Genomic DNA, 20,709 nt, shown 5'->3' on the forward strand with positions numbered 1-20,709 from the left:
GCCTGCTACCCTTCCAAAGTTTTGAATCAGCTCAAGGAGCTTTGGAGTAGTCTACAGGATTCTTTAAATACAGAATCATGTTATCTGCAAAGAGGAATAGTTTAACTTTCTCTTTCCCTACTTGGATCCCCTTTATGCTTGCTTCTTGCCTTATTGCATTGGCTAGGAATTCTAATACTATGTTAAAGAGGAGTGGAGAGACTGGGCATCCTTGTCTTGTTCCTGATTTTAGAGGGAATAGCTTTAGCTTTTCACCATTAAGTGTAATACTAGCAGTGGGTTTGTCATACACAGCCTTTATTATATTGAGAAATGTTCCATGGATTTCTAGTTTCTCCAGAGCTTTTAACATAAAGGGGTGTTGGATCTTGTCAAATGCCTTTTCCACATCTATTGAGACAATCATATGATTTTTTGTCCTTGCTCCTGTTGATGTGTTGAATTATGTTAATTGATTTGTGTATGTTGAACCAGTTTTGCCTCCCTGTGATGAATCCTGAAAACTTTACAAGAAGGAATAGGAGATACACTAGGCCTCCTTGGCACAGAACAAAACTTTCTTAATAAGGACCAAGAATCATAACAAATCAGAGAAAGGCTGGATAAGTGGGACTGCATTAAACTGCAGAGCTTTTGTATGGCAAAGAACATAGCTAGTAAGTTAATCAGGAAGCCTACAGAGTGGGAGAAGATCTTCACCAACCATACAATGGACAAAGGCCTCATATCTAAAAGATATCAAAAGCTCAAAAATTGGATCACTCCAAAACTAATCTCCAAAGTAACAACCATCCCATTAAAAGATGGGCCAAAGACTTAAAGAGAGTCTTTTCTAAAGAAGAAACAAAAATGGCCTATAGACACATGAAGAAATGCATTACATCTCTGGTCATAAAAGAAATTCAAATCAAAGCAACTCTAAGATTCCACCTCACTCCAGTTAGAATGGCCAGGATCAGGAAAACGAATAATAACAGATGCTGGAGGGGATGTGGCCAGGAGGGATCACTACTACACTGCTGGTGGGAGTGCAAACTCGTTCAACCACCATGGAAAGTAGTATGGCAGTTCCTCAAAAGACTAAACATAGAGCTCCCCTATGACCCAGCAATTCCACTACTGGGCATTTACCCAACCATCCAGAAACTAGGGCCTACTAAATCCACTAGCACAACAATGTTCATTGCAGCATTATTCACCATAGCAAAAATATGGAACCCACCTAGATGTCCCTCAGTTGATGAGTGGATCAACAAGTTGTGGTATTTATAGACAATGGAATTCTATGCTGCTGTCAGAAAAAACGACATTGCCCCATTTGTAAGGAAATGGAAAGACTTAGAAAAAATCATATTAAGTGAAGTAAGCCAGACTCAAAGGAACTTAGGTTCAGTGGTTTCTCTCATTTGTCATAATCAGTAGAAACCTTGGCAAGAGATCTGCAATAGAGCAAAACCTTGATACATAAGGCCATATTGAAACAAAAGCCATATAATGAATGATTGTTGTCCTTAATGTACTAAGTTATCTCTCATCTCTTTTGCTGTTCCTTGGTTATCTCATATTGTTACAGTATCCCACTTTGTTACCTGATATATTGGATTTATTTGTATTTGGTTATTTGAAATTGGATAGGGAAGAGGGGAAAACCAAGACGGGGGGAGTGTTGAGGGGAGGGTAATGGGGACCAAAAAACTACACCTAAGAAAACATTATAGGTATTTAGAAATCCATCTAACCTGGATTGTAATCTGCTGGGTCAATTCAATCCCCTATATGTTCTTTTTCTTTTTTCTTTTAGCCATTTCTGGGACTTAAACTCCACTCCTGGGCACTGTGCTTGAGCTTTCTCAAGGTTAGCTCTCTACCACTTGAGCCACAGCACCACTTCAAGCTTTTTCTGTGTATGTAATACCAAGGAATCAGGGCTTTGTTAAAATGAGGCAAGCACTCTACCACTAGGCCGAGCTTCCAGCCCCTCCTTATCTGTTCTTTAATCTTCCATTGAACAATGACATAGTGGCATATTTATTTAGCTTGATGCCAGATTTAGAACCACAATACAAAGCTGAATATTTGCGAACAGACTGTGCATTCCTCAAAAACCTTTCAAAAATGATTCATGTCTTGGTCAGGAGTTTGGCCTAGTGGTTAAAGTGCTTGCCTAGCACTTATGAAGACCCGGGCTTGATTCCTTGGAACCACATACATAAGAAAAAGCCAGAAGTGGTGCTGAGGCTCAAGTGGTAGAGCTCTAGCTTTGAGAAAGTCAAAGGACAGTGCTCAGGCCCTGAGCTCAAGTTCAGGATTTGCCAAAAAAAAGAAAAAAAAATTCCTGTCTTTTAAAAAGTTTGCCCATATCTGGGCACACTGTTGTCTTCTTTCATTTAGTAATCAGAAAATTCAACTCAAAAATTTAAGTTAACAGAGTATAGTGGTAGCCTTGAGCTGAAGAGCTCAGGGACAGTGCCCAGACCCAGAGTTCAAGTCCCACAGCCCACAAAACAAAAAACAAAAAACAAAAAACTAAACAAGGCAACAGATAATTTCTTTAGATATTCTGATTGGACTAGAACAGACCATCTAGGGGTTTTTTGTTTGTTTTGTGTGTGTGTGTGTGTGTATGGAGGGGGTTGTCATGGGACTTGAACTATGCCTGGGCGAGGTCCCTGGGCTCTTTAGCTCAAGACTACTGCCCTACCCTTGAGGCAAGCCCCACTCTTTGTTTTCTGGAGGTTCACTGGAGTCCCAGGTCCTTTTGTGCCCAGGCTGGCTTTGAAACTTGACCCTCAGATCTCAGCCTCCACAGTAGCTAGGATTACAGGTGTTAACCACAATGTCTGGCTGCTATTCAGATCTTTTGAATCTTGGTTATTGCACATTCAAATATCTGTATGAAACATTAGCGCTGGATTGGAGAAACTGGAAGATCTAGCTTATATGGAACTCTCCAAACACATAATACATATGGTGTCCCACTATTCTGAGGAAGAATCAGTCAGAAAGAAGAAGTAGGGCTTTTGTAAGCCCCTTGTGTGGCACAGATTCACTCTTACCCAATAGGGCTGAATTACTATTCTCTGGTATGTAGCAAGAGGCCCCTCCCAAAGAAGGAAATATTTCAGAAAACAGAGCAATAAAATAAGTATTTTAAAACTTAATATTATATGCTACTTGGTTTACAGATTAGGACTTGTCTTACCCTTAAACCAAATTCCAAAATAGATAGTATCCATTTACTTTATCTGTAGTATTCATTAGATATGTGGGAGAGAAGGAACAATGACTAGGAGATGCAGTTTGATTTGAAAGATAACAAACAAATGAAGCACAAGAAGTAGCTTGAATTACTCAGGCCTCCCGGGTCTGACCACAAGTACCAAACTCCCTTCTGTTTTCACTGTGTAATGTTTTGGCTCTCTGTCCTTATGGATCTGCCAAACTTCAAGAGTCATATGCTAGATTTCATTTTATCTCTCTACAAAAGAACAGACTTAAAATCAGGTTAAAAACCTATAAACATGTAGTCTTACACATTGAAAATGTCATTTCTTATTTTAAGAAGTCTCAGTGACATTTTCAAACTGCTTTCTCGATAGGGACATTTATATTTTATATATGTATAATAAAAAGAGACAAAACTTGAAATGAAGCAAAAAAATAAATCTTGAAATGAGATGGAAGACTTACTGTTATCCATTTTAAATCTAGTGCTCAGTTCATGGCCAAACCAACCCACTAACCTGAAATAAAACAAAGAATTGCATAATTTTCACTATAATTGATAACTATATTTACTTTAGAAATTAATGCCTAGCATATTAAAATTGTGATATAAATAATCAAATAATGAAGTACATAAATGCTGTATGACAGAAGAAAACAGTTCACATTTATAACATCACTAAAATAAAGATAATCAATTTTCCTATATTAACTACCTAATTTTGTGTAGCTAACTTCCTCTGAAGAATTATAGTGTATAACATGTATTCTTACTCAAAATAAGATAATTGAAACTATGAAGGAGGGTTTCCAAATTTCAAAATAAATCTAAAAGAAGGTAATGCATTAATAGAATATTTAATCACAAAATCTCTAAAGAGAAATAGTACTCTAAATAAAACCCTATAGGTTTTAAGGTTTCTTAAAGAAACTGCTTATTTATTGTTAGTAGTGTGCTAATGAGTCAGAGAGAAACGTATGGAGATTTAGAAGAAATTATAGAAACCTAAGAAAAATAGGCAATGTATTAACCTTTTCTAAATAATACATGGTTTGATTAATGTTTCTAATATGGAACTTGAAACCAGGGCCTCACATTTGTTCAGTTTTAGTTAGAAATTGAGTATCAAATATTTGGTTGCCTGGGCTGGATTCCAACTGTGATTCTCCTGGTCTCAGCCTCATGCTTGTCATTGTTAATGTTGATTATCAAATGGAGAAATGCCTAAAGCTCATCTCTCTCTGTTTTCTGAATACTTGAGTCAGAAATATTTGACTTAATAAATAATTTAGACTATTGCTAAATAAAAGAATTGAATAGATTGGAGAGGTATTGAAACTGGAAGGTGAACCTGCTTGGGGTGTGCCTTTAACAGCTCCTAGCCTCTTCTTTACTCTGCTTTTTGTTTTCTGTGTGTCATAAGGCTAACAATGGAGTTATACAAGCATAGGATAAAACCTGGAAAATTGTGAGTCAAATATAAAACATAAATTGTCTCTCTCTGTTTCTCTTTCTCTCTCTCTCTCTCTCTCTCTCTCTCTCTCTCTCTCTCTCTCTCTCTCTCTCTCTCTCTCTTTCTCTCTCTCTCCCTCTCTCTCCCTCTCCCCATTTCATAACTGACTCTTGAATCAAGCCCTCATGTTCTTCTGGTTTTTATTTTCACCATTTGACTCATGTCTCTCACTGAAATCTTCCTTCTTTTTAAATAGTTCCTGTCTGGTATTTGTCATGCTAGTGAAAAGGCTAAGAAAGCAGCATTTTAGTTTTAATTCTTTGAAAAATTTGAAATCTCTTTTCTGGAACAAAATAGTTGTATATTTATACAGAACATAGACATGAAAATAAAAAAATGTTGAAATAAGAAGGTATAGAGAACAATATGCGAAATTTCCTTATAAATATCTTGTAATTTGTATAAGATAATGTGGGATATTACAAAACATATTTAATGAGTGATCATATTACTAGCAAAAAGAAGTAGCATCAAGATATGGTAATATCTTGATGGACAATATAGTTAAATATATAAAATATGCAAAATGGAAGCACATGTATATATATATTTATATTATTTTCAGAGAGAATTTTATTTACATTTAAAAGCAAAAGAGCAAAATGTAAAACAGCAACAAATAAAAATAAAAAGATAGAAAAAGAAAAGAGAAAAATGAAACAAATTGAAAAAAATGTACCGAAAAAGGAAACAGAAAAGTTTCCCCATGGCATAATACAATCTAAAGGCCAAGGAGAGAAAGCAAAATGATATTGGAAGTCACAAGATATTAATACCAAGTTACTTGCAAAGGTAGATCTATGAAAATACCAGCAGAGAAATACAATGGACACTAGATTCATGAAAACTATTCATGTAAGGTTGTTGTTACTCATAAGTTAAACCACAACAGCAAAAAAGGTAATTCAAAACTATCACAACATTTCATCTCATCCCAGTCAGAATGGTTATCTTCAAGAAAACCAAAACCCAGGGGTCAGGAATTTGGCCTATTGGTAGAGTGCTTGCCTAGCATGCACAAAGACCTGGGTTTGATTCCTCGATATCACATACATAGAAAAAATCTGGAAATGGTGCTGAGGCTCAAGTGGTACAGCTCTAGCCTTGAGAAAATCCAAGGACAGTGCTCAGGCCCTGAGCTCACGCCTAGGACTGGCACAAAAATAAACAAACAAAAAAACCCAACATATATTTCAAGGATCCAAGGATATAGGTGAAATGCCACACTGACATACTGTGGATGTGACTGTAAATTAGTTCAGTCCTTTTGTAAATAAGCATAGGGTTTTCAAAATGCTAAAATATAGACCTATTTATTGTGTGGTCTAGCTATATTACTCCTGGTTATGTATCCATTTTAACACTATGAAGAATAGCTAAATATCAGAATTGAATATGTGCCTATTTGTTCATGAATGAGTAAGTCAAGAAAGTATAGTGCAGCATGGACTTAGATTTCATGGAGATACAGTTCTGAGGAGACCATGGTTGACCCAAATCACAAATCTTTAGGATGTACTAAGGATACTTAATCCATTTCTTCCATAAAGCTGCTCAGTTTCTGCAAAGGACATGCCTCTTTGGAAATCAAAAAATTACATATCAGATACATAAATTAAACATGTAAACTTTTACTTGGTTTTGGGGGCACCATACGTTTTCTATGAAAACTAATGACAAAAGTAAGGGCAGTGAAACAGAATATTTAAATACAACTAAAATCTGTGAAAGGTTAACAGTTTTTCTGTATCAGTTCATCTACAGAACGTACACAAGAATTTAAAATTTTTGGTTTTAGAATTTCTTTTGATTTTTTTTACTTCTTAATTCCAATACATTTTTAATACTTAGCATATAATGGATTATGAATTTAATGAGTGTTTTTTTTTCTTTTAAAAAATTATAAACAGTAAGTTATCTATCATAATGCCAACATTATGTGGAAATGTCAATAAAAACAAACAAACAAAAAAAGTAATTCCTTTACTCTATGCATCAGCTCAGGAAAAAGATAGAACCACTCTTTAGATGACCATACATGGTGTCATTGTAGGGTTAATGCAAGTAGTAGTAGTGATGTTATTGTCCATATCAGATTTATTTATTTTTTATTTTTTATTGTGATTAATAGAAGGGTTACATTATATTCACCAGATACACCTTCACAAACATTGATACCCTTTCTTATGACATGGTCCCCATTTCTCTCCCACCCTCCCCCCCACTTATTTTATTTTATTTTTTTTTTGCCAGTCCTGGGCTTGAGCTCAGGGCCTGAGCTCAAAGTCCTTGGACTTTCTCAAGGCTAGAGCTCTACCACTTGAGCCTCAACACCACTTCCGGCTTTTTTCTATGTATGTGGTACCGAGGAATCGAACCCGGGTCTTCATGCATGCTAGGCAAGCACTTTAACCACTAGGCCAAACTCCCGCCCCCCCCCCCCCCCACTTATTTTTTTAAACTTATTTTTGACAACCTGATTATGTAATAGATTTATGAATAAGCCAAGTTTACTCTCTGTATCCACAACAGGAGCTTTATTCAGCTATAAAAACAAAAGAAATTTTGTCCCTTTCAGGAAAACATAGATCCAGAGATAATTATTTTAAGTGTGACAGGTCATATTAGAAAGACAAATATTCTGTTTCTTTTCTCCTATGCTCATCTAGAATTTTAAAGAAATAGGAAAGTAGAAGAAAACTATTGGAGAAGAGGAAGAGTGCCAGAAAGTGGGGAGGGAGAAAAGGCAATACAGGGAAATAAAGGATGAAGGTGAAAAAGTGCATTAAGCACTTGTGAAATTGTCAGAATAAGACCCATTATTTTACAGTTAGTATATGCTAATATTTTTTAAATCTTATTTATCCACTCTATTGCTACAACAATCTCTGAGCATTAATGCTGGAGTATGATTTGTAAAGTACTTTATTATTTCAGTAGTCTCATGCAAATGATTACTAGCTTTATAGTTCATATATATATATATATGTATGTAATTGACTCATGAAATACCTGCTTGTGAATTTATTCTGAAAAAATAGTTACCTACATATAAAGCCAATTATATACAAACATAGTTATTATATTTTTGCAATAGTCCAAAATGAAAAGGAAATTTTAATTTCTTAGTTATGAGACTGCTGTGTGTATGTGTGTAAAATTATAATAAATCCACGTAGTAAAATTCTAAATAGTTCCAAGCTAAAAGTAAATGGGGAAGAAACACATGTACTGATAAGGAATAATTACAGTTACATGAAATTAAGAAAAGCATAGAGTAGAAAGCTTTACATATTTGCTATATGTTGAGTATTCCTCATTTAAGTTGCCTGATTAATGTATAAGCTCTGTGGCACTCTGTGAATGCAAAAACAAATATCATCATCACCATCAACAACAAACAATAAATACCCTTTATGACAAAAATACAAACTGGAATTAAACTCAAAATTATTCTCACTTTGTATATTTTGAAAAAGAAGTAAAAGATTATAATTTGCTAAATAGAATTATTTTTATATTGATACATGAAAAAATAATGTATGAGCTCATATACACACACTGCTTCCTGTGAAAATGATGCAAACTTTCTCTTTCAGTATTTTTTTCCTATGGTCTCCTTATAGAACAGTGAAATTATAATAATGTTCTTTTCTACTTATTTTCAGTGAGATACAAACAAAGCTTAGAAGCAATATTTCAATCTTTCATTATGTAGTAAAAGTTTTCTATCATTTTCACATATTCACTAAAGAACTAAATATTTTTCATTTCTGTTTATGGAGTGATATTAAAAATTCAAGAACATGAGTTATGGCGACTGCCTGGTGTACCTATCAGAAATATCAATGACCTGGAACTTGAACACAGGAGGAAATAGTAATTTGTTTAGAAAATATATGATAGGAAGAAAGAAAGAAACAGGGACTACACAAAAGAGAAAAAAATGTTATTCTTAGGTTATAAAAAAATCTCTGTAATGATTCTGTAAGTGAAGACAAGGCATTACTTTTTATCCATTATTTACATCAGCTTTAAAAGTATTTAATCTATATCAAAGAAATGCAAATACCATGTGATTATATAAAAAGAAGAGTTTCTGATTTGTGTAGACAAATCTCACCAATTAGTCATTGTATGCTTCTTTTCAATTCAGTGAAAAAAATTGTACTTCTCTCTTTAATGGCTTATTGAAAAGGACCTGAATATATGACTTGGAACTTAAACCAGCACCAGTAAGGTTTCAATTGTTGACATCCTTCATCTCTTCCCACAGCAATTCACCATGAGCACATATTACTCTTGGATTATAAATAACATAATCATGTAGTATTCAGGAATGGATTAGTTTATCAAATGATGGCATCTCATGACAACAAGATGTCCTGGCTAGGAAAATGCCTCACATAGCTAAGAACACTAAAACAAAGATATGTTTCTAGGAAATGGACATACTAGTTTCATGTATTCTCACTTAAACTTTACATGCATGATCTAAGGTAGACATTTTTCCATAGCTTTAGATTCAAGAAAAGTACAGTGTAGTGAAGTTGAATAACTGATGCAAAGGGAAGCCATTAGTAAAGTCCATGTGCTTTTCAAATAAGCAGCCATACAGCAACACGCAACATGAGGTGGCAACTGTTGTGCTATCAGAATAAGAGAATGTGGAGGTGAAAGTGAATATATTAACCAGTCAAGAATCAAGATGTGGATCTACTCAATTACTGGGAATCAAATAAGAGCTAATGGTAGAGTTACATAGAGCAAAATTTTCAATAACTTGGAATTTAGCAGGGGTTGATACTTGCTACTAGAGATTCTATTTTTTGAGACATAGTTCCTCTTTTGTGTATTCTTTCTTTTTTTATTGGAAATTCTATTGTTACCTAATTAAATTATCTCTCCTCTCTCTCTTTTGTCTGTCTCTGTCCCTCAGTCCCAGTCCCTATCTCTGGCTCTGTCTTTATCTCTCTGTTTATTCCTGTTATCTCTATCTCTATCCCTACCCCCTCCCAATCATCTTGTTTGCCCCTTCTCTTCCCTATTTCAAATAAACAAATAAATGTTTACACAATATACCATGAGACCCTTTAGACGATAACCAGGCACAAAAGACCAGGACAATCTTATTTTCTTTTTGGGGGGATGGTCATAGGTCTTGAACTTTAGGAACTCTGGGCCTGAGAGCTTTCCCTGAGTGCTTCAGCTCAAGGCTACCACCCTACACCTGGGCCTGGGCATTGTCCCTAAGCTCTTCACCTCAAGGCTACCACCTTACTCCTTGAGCCAGGTCACTTCCAAATTTCTAGTGTTCTAGTGATTAATTAGAGATAAGAGTCTCATAGTCTTTAGTACCAGGGCTGGCTTTGAACCTCTATTTTCAGATCTCAGCCTCCTGAGTAGCTAGGATTACAGCCGTGATCCACCGCACCCAGCTAAATATCTTATTTCCAATTAACCACCAGAAAAACGGAAGTGGCACTGTGGCTCAAGTGGTAGAGCACTAGCCTTGAACTGAAGAGCTCTGGTGCAGTGCCCACCATGACTGACCAAAAAATTCAAAGTCCTTATTATGTATCTTCAAGAGTTATGACTGGATCAATCTAACTTATCCTTTAAATTACTTATCTCTTTTTACTAGAAAACTCATCCATACTAAATAGAACAACTATTTCCTGTTTTTCTGGTTTATATGAAAAAAAACACCTTTGGAGCAAAGATTAAAATATAATAAAACTATATCTCAATCTTATTTACAAACATTTTCTCTCTCAAATCATAACCAAGTACAAGTAACTGTGTTACAGGCTTTATGGCTTTTACAAATGGACTGACACATACAAATTGTTATAGCACTGCAAAAGCATGGAACATGTGCAGTAAAACTTAACTGTTTATTCTTTAAATAAACAAAATCTGTAAAAGCAGTTGGTAATATGTTAGAATGTCATCTGAACATCATACGCAGCTTTATTGTAAATAAATGATTCTATTCATCAGATATTCTCCATGTTTTATGGAGTCAATTGTTTCACAAATCTTTTTTTAAGTGTAAACTGGAAGTTATACATTCAGATGATTCCTATATATTCTTTAATTTCATACAGAACCTAGCATAATTATATTCAAAATGTACATACAGATACACCTAGCATGGTGGCATATACTTGGAAAGTACAGATGAGAATTTCTCTTTTGTGGCTACCCCATGCAAAAAGGCAGGAAATCCCTCTTCCTCAGTTCAGCTAACAAGATGGATTCAGTGGCATGTATCTGTTATCATAGCTGCATGGGAGAAGTGCTGTAGAATGTTTGTGGTCTTTAATAAAGATTGTATGAGGAACTAAAGCAAAAATTGGCTGGAAATGAGCTCACATGTCAGAGTACTTTCCTAGTAATTATGAGGCTCTGACTACAAATTATACCCCACCGTATATTTGTATGTATGCAAATATGCACATCCATACATAGATATAGACAAGGAAATACCAGTTCTCCCATGTCTATTGAAGCAGTATATCCAAGGAACATAATCCACTGAGATGTCCATTGATGGATGAATGGACAAAGGAAACATTTATATACACATTGCAACTTTTGTCATTTGTGGCACTGTGAATGGAAATGGAAGATATTGTAGAGAATGAAATAAGCCAGACACAGAAGGAAAAATAATTCATGTTATCATTCAATGTAGATGCTAAAATAGTTAGTCCTCTCAAGAGTTTTGGTCACTAGAGTCTAGAAAAGGAGTCATAAGGTGGAGAAACAGAAGTGGATAACAGGTAGCCAACCATAGTTAAATAGGAAGTGTGACACATTAGACTGATTATAGTTTATATATATATATATATATATATTTCAAAATACCTCAAAAATTATATTGAATGCTACCACAAAGAAACAATGACATCATGTTTTAATCTTAGAGGCTATGCTAATATATAATTAACTAAGAGTGAATCATTACTGATAGGAAGTAGTAAGAGAAAAATCTTTTTTTTTTTTTTTTGTCCATCGTGGGGCTTGAACTCTGGGCCTGAGTGTTGTCCCTGAACTCTTCAGCTCAAGGCTACTTCTCTACCCCTTGAGCCACAGTGCCAATTCCAGTTTACTGGTGGTTAATTGAAGATAAGAGTCTCACGGACTTTTTGTACCCAGGCTGGCTTTGAATCATGTTCCTCAGATCTCAGCCTCCTGAGTAGCTTATCTAATTAAAGAGCATAGTAAAGTGCTACAGTCTTAAGTTCATATTACCTTTTTATTGACAGCATACTTGATTTATGACTCTCCAAATATTTAGCTAAACTGAAAAAAAAAAGAGCCAAACACGATTTAGGGAATGTGAGATCTTTCCATTTTATAGTTCCATGGATTTTCTTTTAACAATATTGAGAGCAACATGAACAAACAACAACTGAGCTTCCATTGTTTGCCAGACACTATTCTGAACTATTCCAAACAGACACATATTCTCTGGTTTCAATGCCTGAGCATGGCTCCTTGCTGTTCATCATTTCTGATATCTTTTCTACTGTTTATTTACTCTAATAGTCCCACAGCAGGTCTTGTAAATTCTACTCCATGCTTTATTACAGCCCATTCCCAACAAATCCACCATGATGATTTTAAAGGTTAGTAGGTCACATCATTGTCATGCCAAAATGCACAATGATTCCAAGTTTTGTACTGCTGAACAAGAGCTACATACCAGGAAACTTTTATTGCTCTAACATCATCTGCATAACATTATCTCCAGCTCATCCAACTCTATTCAAGATAGGGTCTTTTCTGACAGCTTTTAATAAAACAGTTCCTCCACCTGGACTCTGTCAACTCTTCCTTACATTCACTTCTTCATCTAAATTGCCTTAATTTGCACCCTCTTTCTCGAATATGTTTTTAGTATATGCATATTGCCAAGGATCTCACATTAAATATGACTATGTCCCCTTTTCCTCTTGTACTTTTCAACTAATCCTTGTACTTTGCTCTCCTCCATATCATAAAATTGAATCTATATTATGCATGTAGGATGTTTGCTCCTACTTACATATAAGCTTATATACAAGTTTGAAAAAGCAGTTTCTTCTCATGAATAATCATTAATTTATGTTCTTTCTTTTTGACTGCTCAAAGTCTATTCATGCTGGACACAAATGGCTCACACCTGTAATCCTAGCTACTCAGGAAGCTGAGCTCTGAGGATCTTAGCTCTTAGCCAGCCCCCAGCCCCTGGCAGGGAGTCTGTGAGACTCTTTTCTCTAAGAAATCAGAAAAAAATGCCAGATGTAGTCCTGTGGTTCAAGTGGTAGAGCCCTAGCCTTGATCAAAAAGGTCCTTGGGGATAACGTCCAGGACCAGTGTTCTAGCCCTAGAACTGGCAAAAAAAAAAAAAAAAAACATAGCCAAATTAACAACAACAAATAAAAACAAGGAAACAACTCTATCTGTTACCACACAAAACTTTTTTTGGTTGTTGTTGTCGTCCATTTTTTATTTTATTCCGTATCATTAATCAAACTTGGGTGACCAAATTCAAACATGCACAACCTAGAGAAGATTGAAACTCTGTCTTCTGGGAAGTTAGGTCAGTAACATGTCATATCAGTACAAAAGTCTTTTGCTCATACCCCTCAGCCAGGATCTCACAGCAGGAACTGACTCCTAGCTACCATGAGGAACAAGCAGGAAAGTTAGGCATACAGAAATACATTTGTGGAATTTCAAGTAGATAGCAGTGCAGGCCTATATAAAGGTAGAGCCAGGTCATAGGAATAACGGTTAAACAGTAGATAGGAACCAACATAGAAAATTTAAAACAACCAAAGAATTAAAAACAAAAAACTAGTAGTGTTCTCCTAACACAAGGCAGTTGTTAATCAGTGAATTTTTAATGAAAATAAAAATATGGTTATGTAATACTAAGAGATTCAAAAATCACAAAAGCAAAGAAAACAATCTTACTAGTAAGCAAAACATTGATTTGCAACTCTATTTTTATTTTAACCTAAGTAAGCCTGATATAAGACTAGACATAGCCAGGCTCTGTGGCTCATACCTGTAATCCTAGCTACTCAGGAGGCTGAGATCTGAGGATCTCAGTTCAAAGTCAGCCTGGGTTCTAAAGACCATGAGAATCTTATCTCCAATTGATCGTTAGAAAACTGGAAGTGGCTCTGTGGCTCAAGGGGTAGGGTAGTAGCCTTGAAGAGCTACTAGAGGTGAAGAACTCAGGGACAGTACCCAGGCCCAGGGTCCAAGATTTATAGCTGACAACAACAACAGAAGACTTGACATGACATGATACTGAACAAGACTATTACTCATTCACTCACTCACTCTTGGCAAAAAGATCTCTATCAATTTCTATTTTTTTAAAAAAATGCATATATTTTCAAATTCACTGTGTTTAGTTCCAAGTGAAGCACTTTAATGCTATTGGAGATAGTAGACTGAGTAACTTCAAGTTCAATTCATTTATTTCTATCACATTTGCCCATCCATCTGTAAATATTGGTGCTTCGCTTGATTCTGTTACATATTCAGTTATTCCTTCAAATCTTGCTCTGCAAGAAATTTGTTCAAATATATCAAGTGAACTAACATGTCATCAAATAACATGTCTTAAAAAGGGGAAAATTATTTAATAAAGATCACTGTCTCAAGTTTAAGAATACTATGTTGTTCTTGTATGTGCTAAGATAATTTTTAGTGTAAAATAGTATTAACAAGGAATCTGCAATTTTTTAGTATAACTTCATGAAATATTGTCTTGAGATTTTTTAAAAATAATTCTGAAGACGTCTGTGCTTAGAAACTTTCTAAATACAAGAAATAGAACATATCTTGATGTAGGGCTTTAGGAATTGATGCTTAAATCAATATAGGGGCTCAGCTCTGTAATCCCAGCACTTGAGAGGAAGAGAACAGGTGGTTCTCTATTTTAAGGCCCTTTAGGCTACCTAGTAAGCTCCAATGATTCCTCCCCAACAACAAAACAACTTTGAATATTCATCAAAACTGACTGAAACCTCATGACAAATCATTTAAATTCCAGCTTGTTTTCAAGGACATATTTGGCTTTTGCATAAACATATTGAAACACATATTTAATCGGTTCATATTTTGTGAATCACACCTTTCAGAATAATTTGTGAAGCAGAAATGCTTCCATATGCTAAATTAATTTCCTGTTATGCTGCAAGCAAAGAAAGAGCTATGCATTCAGTGATTAATTATATATAGAGATATATTCTTAGATCCTGAGGAGGATTAATACAAGATTAATAGGGCAATAGGAATTTGGAATCACAAGAAAGGTTCAATTCATATTCAATTATTCAGCATTATTGGGTAGGCTAAGATAAAGTCTCAATATGATCACAATCCCCTTTTAAATGAAAATGCCACCTGAATGTTTCATGTCTACATGGCTATGCTAAAGTCTGAATCTTTTGGGATCCTGAACAGAGCAATTTGGAATAGGATATCTTACAGAAATCACAGTTATGTTACCTGTTCCCGAGCAGAGTGAAAATTAAAATGTAGGTTTCCTCATATCCGGATCAAATCCCTTCCCAAGGAGGGGCAAAGCAGGTTAGAAAGATAAAATGAGATGTAACATTTGGGTATTTGTTGTGAGTGATATAGTCCAAGTGTTTTGTTGTCTATGAAGTTAGCCCACCTGATCTGGGCACCCACTGGCTCTGTGTGTGTAAGGTGATTTCTCCTTCCAGTCACCTCCCAGGTATGTGTGCATCTCAGCATATTTCTACCCTAGATCTTTGGGCAACCAAAAAAGAAAGTAATTTTATATAATAGAATATATAAAAACATAATCATTATTACTGATAGTTCATAGTTAAATGAGAAACATATACATATATACATACATACAGAGAGAGAGAGAGAGAGAGAGAGAGAGAGAGAGAGAGAGAGAGAGAGAGAGAGAGAGAGAGAGAGAGAGAAACCTATAGATTCCAAAGGTCACTCTTGGGACAAATTTGAAGTAATTAAAACAAGAACTAAGGCTCTTTGACAAGTTTTATTTTTCATGTCCAAAAGGATCATTGACCTCATAAATTTTCAGAGACACTGGACTGTTATTTCAGAACAGAAAATAGATTTTGAGATTTCACAGGACTTCAGTATTCCCGAATTATTGATTATGTCATCATTGTCGGGGAGCGGTGATTTGAGGGTATGGATGGACTTAATGCATCTTTTAATATGGGTACTTGCTAGTTTGACTATCTTTGAAAGCTCTAATTACTTTATTTGTTAGTTGTTACAAAAGAAGATTATTCACTACATCTACTTTTATCTGTGATTCTACCTTAGTGTAGATCACTTGTTTTTATTATCACTGCTTAAAAATACCAAATGAAGAAATTATCTGGAAAATTTCAGAGAATTAAAATTTCCAGGGCAAGAAAATAAGAAAATCTTCACAGCTATTCATGTAAAACCGTTTCTGTGTAAAATTGTCCTGTCATGATTTTGGAGAGGAACTATCTTAAGTGATTTGTCTATGTCAAGGTTTCCTACCAGATTACTCTAAAGACGAGACAAAAGCCTGGTGTGACTTTCTCATCAGGCTTCCAGAAAGAGTTTAAAGCAACTGACTGCTACCACAGTTTATGATTTCTAAAATATTATAAAATGGGAATTAAGGGTAAATTTATGACAATGTTGCATGCTTTAAAGTGTTAAATCAATAACTCCAATTGCATAAAATTGCTAGTGAAAGGAATAAAAAGAAAAAGTTCCTTGATATCCCTTTAAGAAATGTCCTTTCATTCTCTTTATATGCCTTCTTAAGTTTATGAAATTTATGAGGTAAATCTTTCTGGCAGTAATTTTTATCTCTCAAGGTAACAGAGTCAGTGGATTCACTTAGGTAACACCATGCTCTATTTTACAGAGGATTTGTGTGGACAAGTGCACCACCTCCTTTACTCAAGCTTTTTCCAAGCAGCTTTGAGTACTAGGACACGGATTCATTTCTTTTTTTTTCTGTTGGTCATTTAGATACTTTATTATTTTACTGTCTAAATGATGTCTCCAAATGGAAATCATGGACTGTTAAAGTCATAGATATGTCCTATACTTTTTTCCATATATAACATTTGTTCATAAAAAAGGTTTATTTTGCACAAAAATACTTGCTGGTTTTATCTGTCTCCTTAATCATGTCAACATCATTCCTTTTACATGATAAAGGAATATGGCTTAGTGGAAGAGTGCTTGGCTGGCATACATGAAGCCCTGGGTTTGATTCCTTAGTACCACCTAAACAGGAAAGGAAAGAAGTGGTGCTGTGGTTCAAGTAGTACAGTGCTAGACTTCAACAAAAAGAAGCTCAGGGATAGTGTCCAGGCCCAGAGTTCAAGCTCCACAACTGAAAAAAAAAAAGAAGAGACAAAAAGAAAAAGTAAAAAATATACTTGGGCTAGACAAATGGGAAAAAACAATTATGTAAATAGAAATATGCAAGTATATGTACACATTCACATAAACATATCTGATGATAAAAAAGCATCTTGAGCTAATTTTTAAACTAATGGAGAAAAAATTGATTGAGATGCTAACTTAAAATACAAGGGTGGGGCCATCAGCATAGCCTACTGATAGAGGGTTGGCCTAGCATGCACAAAGCCTGGGTTTGATTCCTTGGTATCACATACTCAGAAAAAGCCAGAAGTGGTATTTTGGCTCTAGTGGCAGAGTGCTAACCTTGACCAAAAAAACCATCTAAGGACAGTGCCCATGTCCTGAATTCAAGCCCGGGGACTGGCACAAACAAAAAGAAAAAAAAAAGAAAACAATATAAGGATGAAAAAAAGGGACTTAATCTACAATTTTACAAAGCTTAGATTAAAGTTATAGCATTTAATTTTTAAAGAAATGAGCAATCTAGAAGTGATTTTTATATACTTTTCCATTTTTACTCAATGTGGTTGTAAAATAGTCTGCATATTCTATTTTGTTTTCAATATGTCCTCAAAGATGATAATCTTTTCCTTGAAAGATATATTATTTGCCTTAAATCCTTGATATTTGAGCTATTTCCTTGGTAATAACTTGTCAAACCTCTTCTATCTCTTAATAATTCTACGAAACATTCTTACTAGCCAAGATTTTTTCACATGGAGGAAGTTTGTATCTTCGGAAAAACTTTGTTTTTAATCCATTTTCATTATATTTTCCCTTTATTATATTTACAATGAGATATACAAATCAAGGAGAAATTAAGACTATTATATCTATATTGTATCTATTGTGACAATGTTTGCTTTGCTCCATTACCTTTGTATGATAGAGACCTAGGTAATGTTTGAATATTGTGCAACACTTGCAATGAGTTAAAAACAGGTGCTAAAAATCAGCAAGTAGTAAACCTCAGAATGGAAACTAATGTTTTCTACAACTTGAAATCATGTTAAATCATGTGGATATGATGGGATGAGACAAGAGCTATAAAGGCTGAGATGGTAAGAAAATAACTAGCAGCTCAAGGAGAAAGCCTCATGAGCTACAGAAGTGTAATCAAGCCCTTGGTGAAGCCGGAGAAAATAATACTACATAAACTTACAGGAATAGGAAGTACATAATAAATGAAAAGTTGACATCCTAGTGGAAGTTGTATATAATATATCATTATAGCTGCATCCATATTAAACACATAATTCCACACACAGCCTGAACAAACTGCACAGATGTCACAAAGAAGTCTCATTTAATTTGGGATTCTCCAAAAGCACTTCCCAAATCAATGGACCTTAGTTTCTCCCTTTGAAAGGGTCAGGTGATTTGCAAGGTCATACACTTTTCCACTGGCATATGTTTGCCTTGTCCTCTGGACTTTAAATACAGGAGATATTATTCAGGTAGAAAATAGAATTTTCTATGTAGTAAATCAGAAGGGATCACTAAAGAACTGAAACAAGATTTAAATTGTAGAGTAGAGTTGGGGTATTAAATTCCCAATCATTGCCTGGGGTAGTATATGCAGTTGAAGTGGGTCAAATCAGCATTCCACAGGACAAATATGTACAGGCTATTTTCACAAGTAACATGAGTTGTGCAGTTGTGCCAACATGACATAGGCTTGTATATTGATTTTTGCTTTTCACTGAAGTTTCTTGATGTGTAGTTTTATTCCTTCCTGGAATGTCTTGAGAAATGTTTCATGTGTTTCAGTTCTCAAATAATAATTTCTGAGTTTTAAATTTTCTTCAGTGTAGACTGAAGTCAACATTCACTTTAGCTGGTTGTTTTTAATCTAAAAATTATCTGCATCACTATAGCAGCTGACTAAAGCCCATAATAAAGCTTTGAAAAACATAGTACCTATTTGAATATTTCAGTAAAATACTTTCATTATAACAATCTGTTTTCATAACTTAAAGTTAGAACATTCTCATCAAAATTATCTGCAGTGAACTGGGCTCTAGTGGCTCACACATTCAATCATAGCTATTCAGGAAGCTGAGATCTGAGGATTATGGTTTAAAGCCTGCATGGGGAAAATCCATGGGACTCTTTTTTTTTAATTTTATTTTTCAGTACAGGGCCATGAACTCAGGGCTTGACCACTGTCCTTGGGCTTTCCTCAAGGCTAGCACTCTACCACTTGAGCCACAAGGGCACTTTCATTTTTTTTCTGTATTCCTAGGAATTGAAACCGGATCTTCGTGCATGCTAGGCATATCTCTAGGCCAAAATCCTGCCCCTGCCATGGGATGCTTTATTTCCAATTATGCAGCAAAAAAGTAGGAAGTGGAGCTCTGGCTCAATGGCAGAATGCTTGACTAGCTCAGCGACAAAAAGCTTAGGCTCTGAGTTCAAGCTCTAGGACCACACACACACACAGACACACACACACACACGTTCAAAATCCCAAGAAAAATGAACATTTCATGTCTAACCAGATGGAGACATAGTGAGGTTTGTTATGTCGCTGAAAGTAATAGTCCCCACTTCCAATGTGTTTGATTGTGCTGAGTAGACAAAAGCTAATAAAGGGGACTTTTAGCACCTCATTGCACCGCATCATCACATCCTAGGTTCATAGCTGAGTGTGATATATTGAATTTCATCCCATGGAGTCATTCCTATCTTAGAGCAATCATTGATTTTGTAGAATGAATTTAAGTATTCCTTGAAGAGCATGTATGTGTGTGTGTGTGTGTGTGTGTGTGTGTGTGCGTGTGCATTCTTCAGAATAATGTGTACATAAACATCCTACATTTAAGTTAATTCTTCAGTACAGACCAGGTTTATAATATGACATTGCAGCCTGGCATTGTGCTCTATGCCTGTAATCCCAATACCAAAGAAGAAGAAGCAGAAGAATCTAAAGTCTGCAGCCAGCCTGTGATACAAAGCAAAACCCTGTCAAAACTTTTCAAAAAGGCAGAAAGGGAAAAGTTTATGGTCCAGTGGAGAAAGGCAACTAGAGTTGCAATACATAATACATTAGATCATCCCAAATCAACTCTTTCTTGTCAGGAGCAGAGAACTTGGAAAAAGGCCTAGGTCATCTGCTTTGAATAAAGGTCAGCATGTCTACTTAAACAATAAACATAAAGAAAATGTGATATGTTGCTATAGAAGTAATTCATCTGTTGGGAATAGAATTATCACATTAAAGTTCCTTTCAAAATGATCTACTACATACTAACCTCCTGTAATTTCATATTACACATCTCAGTGTTCACTCTATGTAAAGTGAGCCATCTAGTCTCTTTTTTTCTTTTTTTCTTTTTCCATATATTTCTATTGTAATTAATAGAAGGGGCATTACTTCACATACATTGATACCCTTTCTCATGTCTATCATCTAGTCTCTTAATACCTGAATTACACTGCCCTATGACTTTTTAAACCACTTTGCTTAACAACATACCTGAAACATTCCTTCATCTTTACCTTTATCCTTTTCTTTCAACTAATAGAGGCT

General features: G+C 35.1%; 1 protein-coding gene across 1 annotated transcript in view; it reads right to left on the reverse strand.

Moving 5' to 3' along the window:
- Positions 1 to 20,709, reverse strand: part of Kynu (kynureninase) — a 91,788-nt gene that overhangs the window by 7,162 nt on the left and 63,917 nt on the right. The window contains exon 11 of the mRNA XM_090343129.1: positions 3,691 to 3,743. Coding sequence (XP_090199255.1) covers positions 3,691 to 3,743 — 53 coding nt within the window. The remainder of the gene's footprint in view (positions 1 to 3,690; positions 3,744 to 20,709) is intronic.

This window comes from Megascapheus bottae, chromosome 12 (genome assembly GCF_031878675.1).
Source record: "Megascapheus bottae isolate mThoBot1 chromosome 12, mThoBot2.hap1, whole genome shotgun sequence".
In the NCBI taxonomy this organism is placed as follows: Eukaryota; Metazoa; Chordata; class Mammalia; order Rodentia; family Geomyidae; genus Megascapheus; species Megascapheus bottae.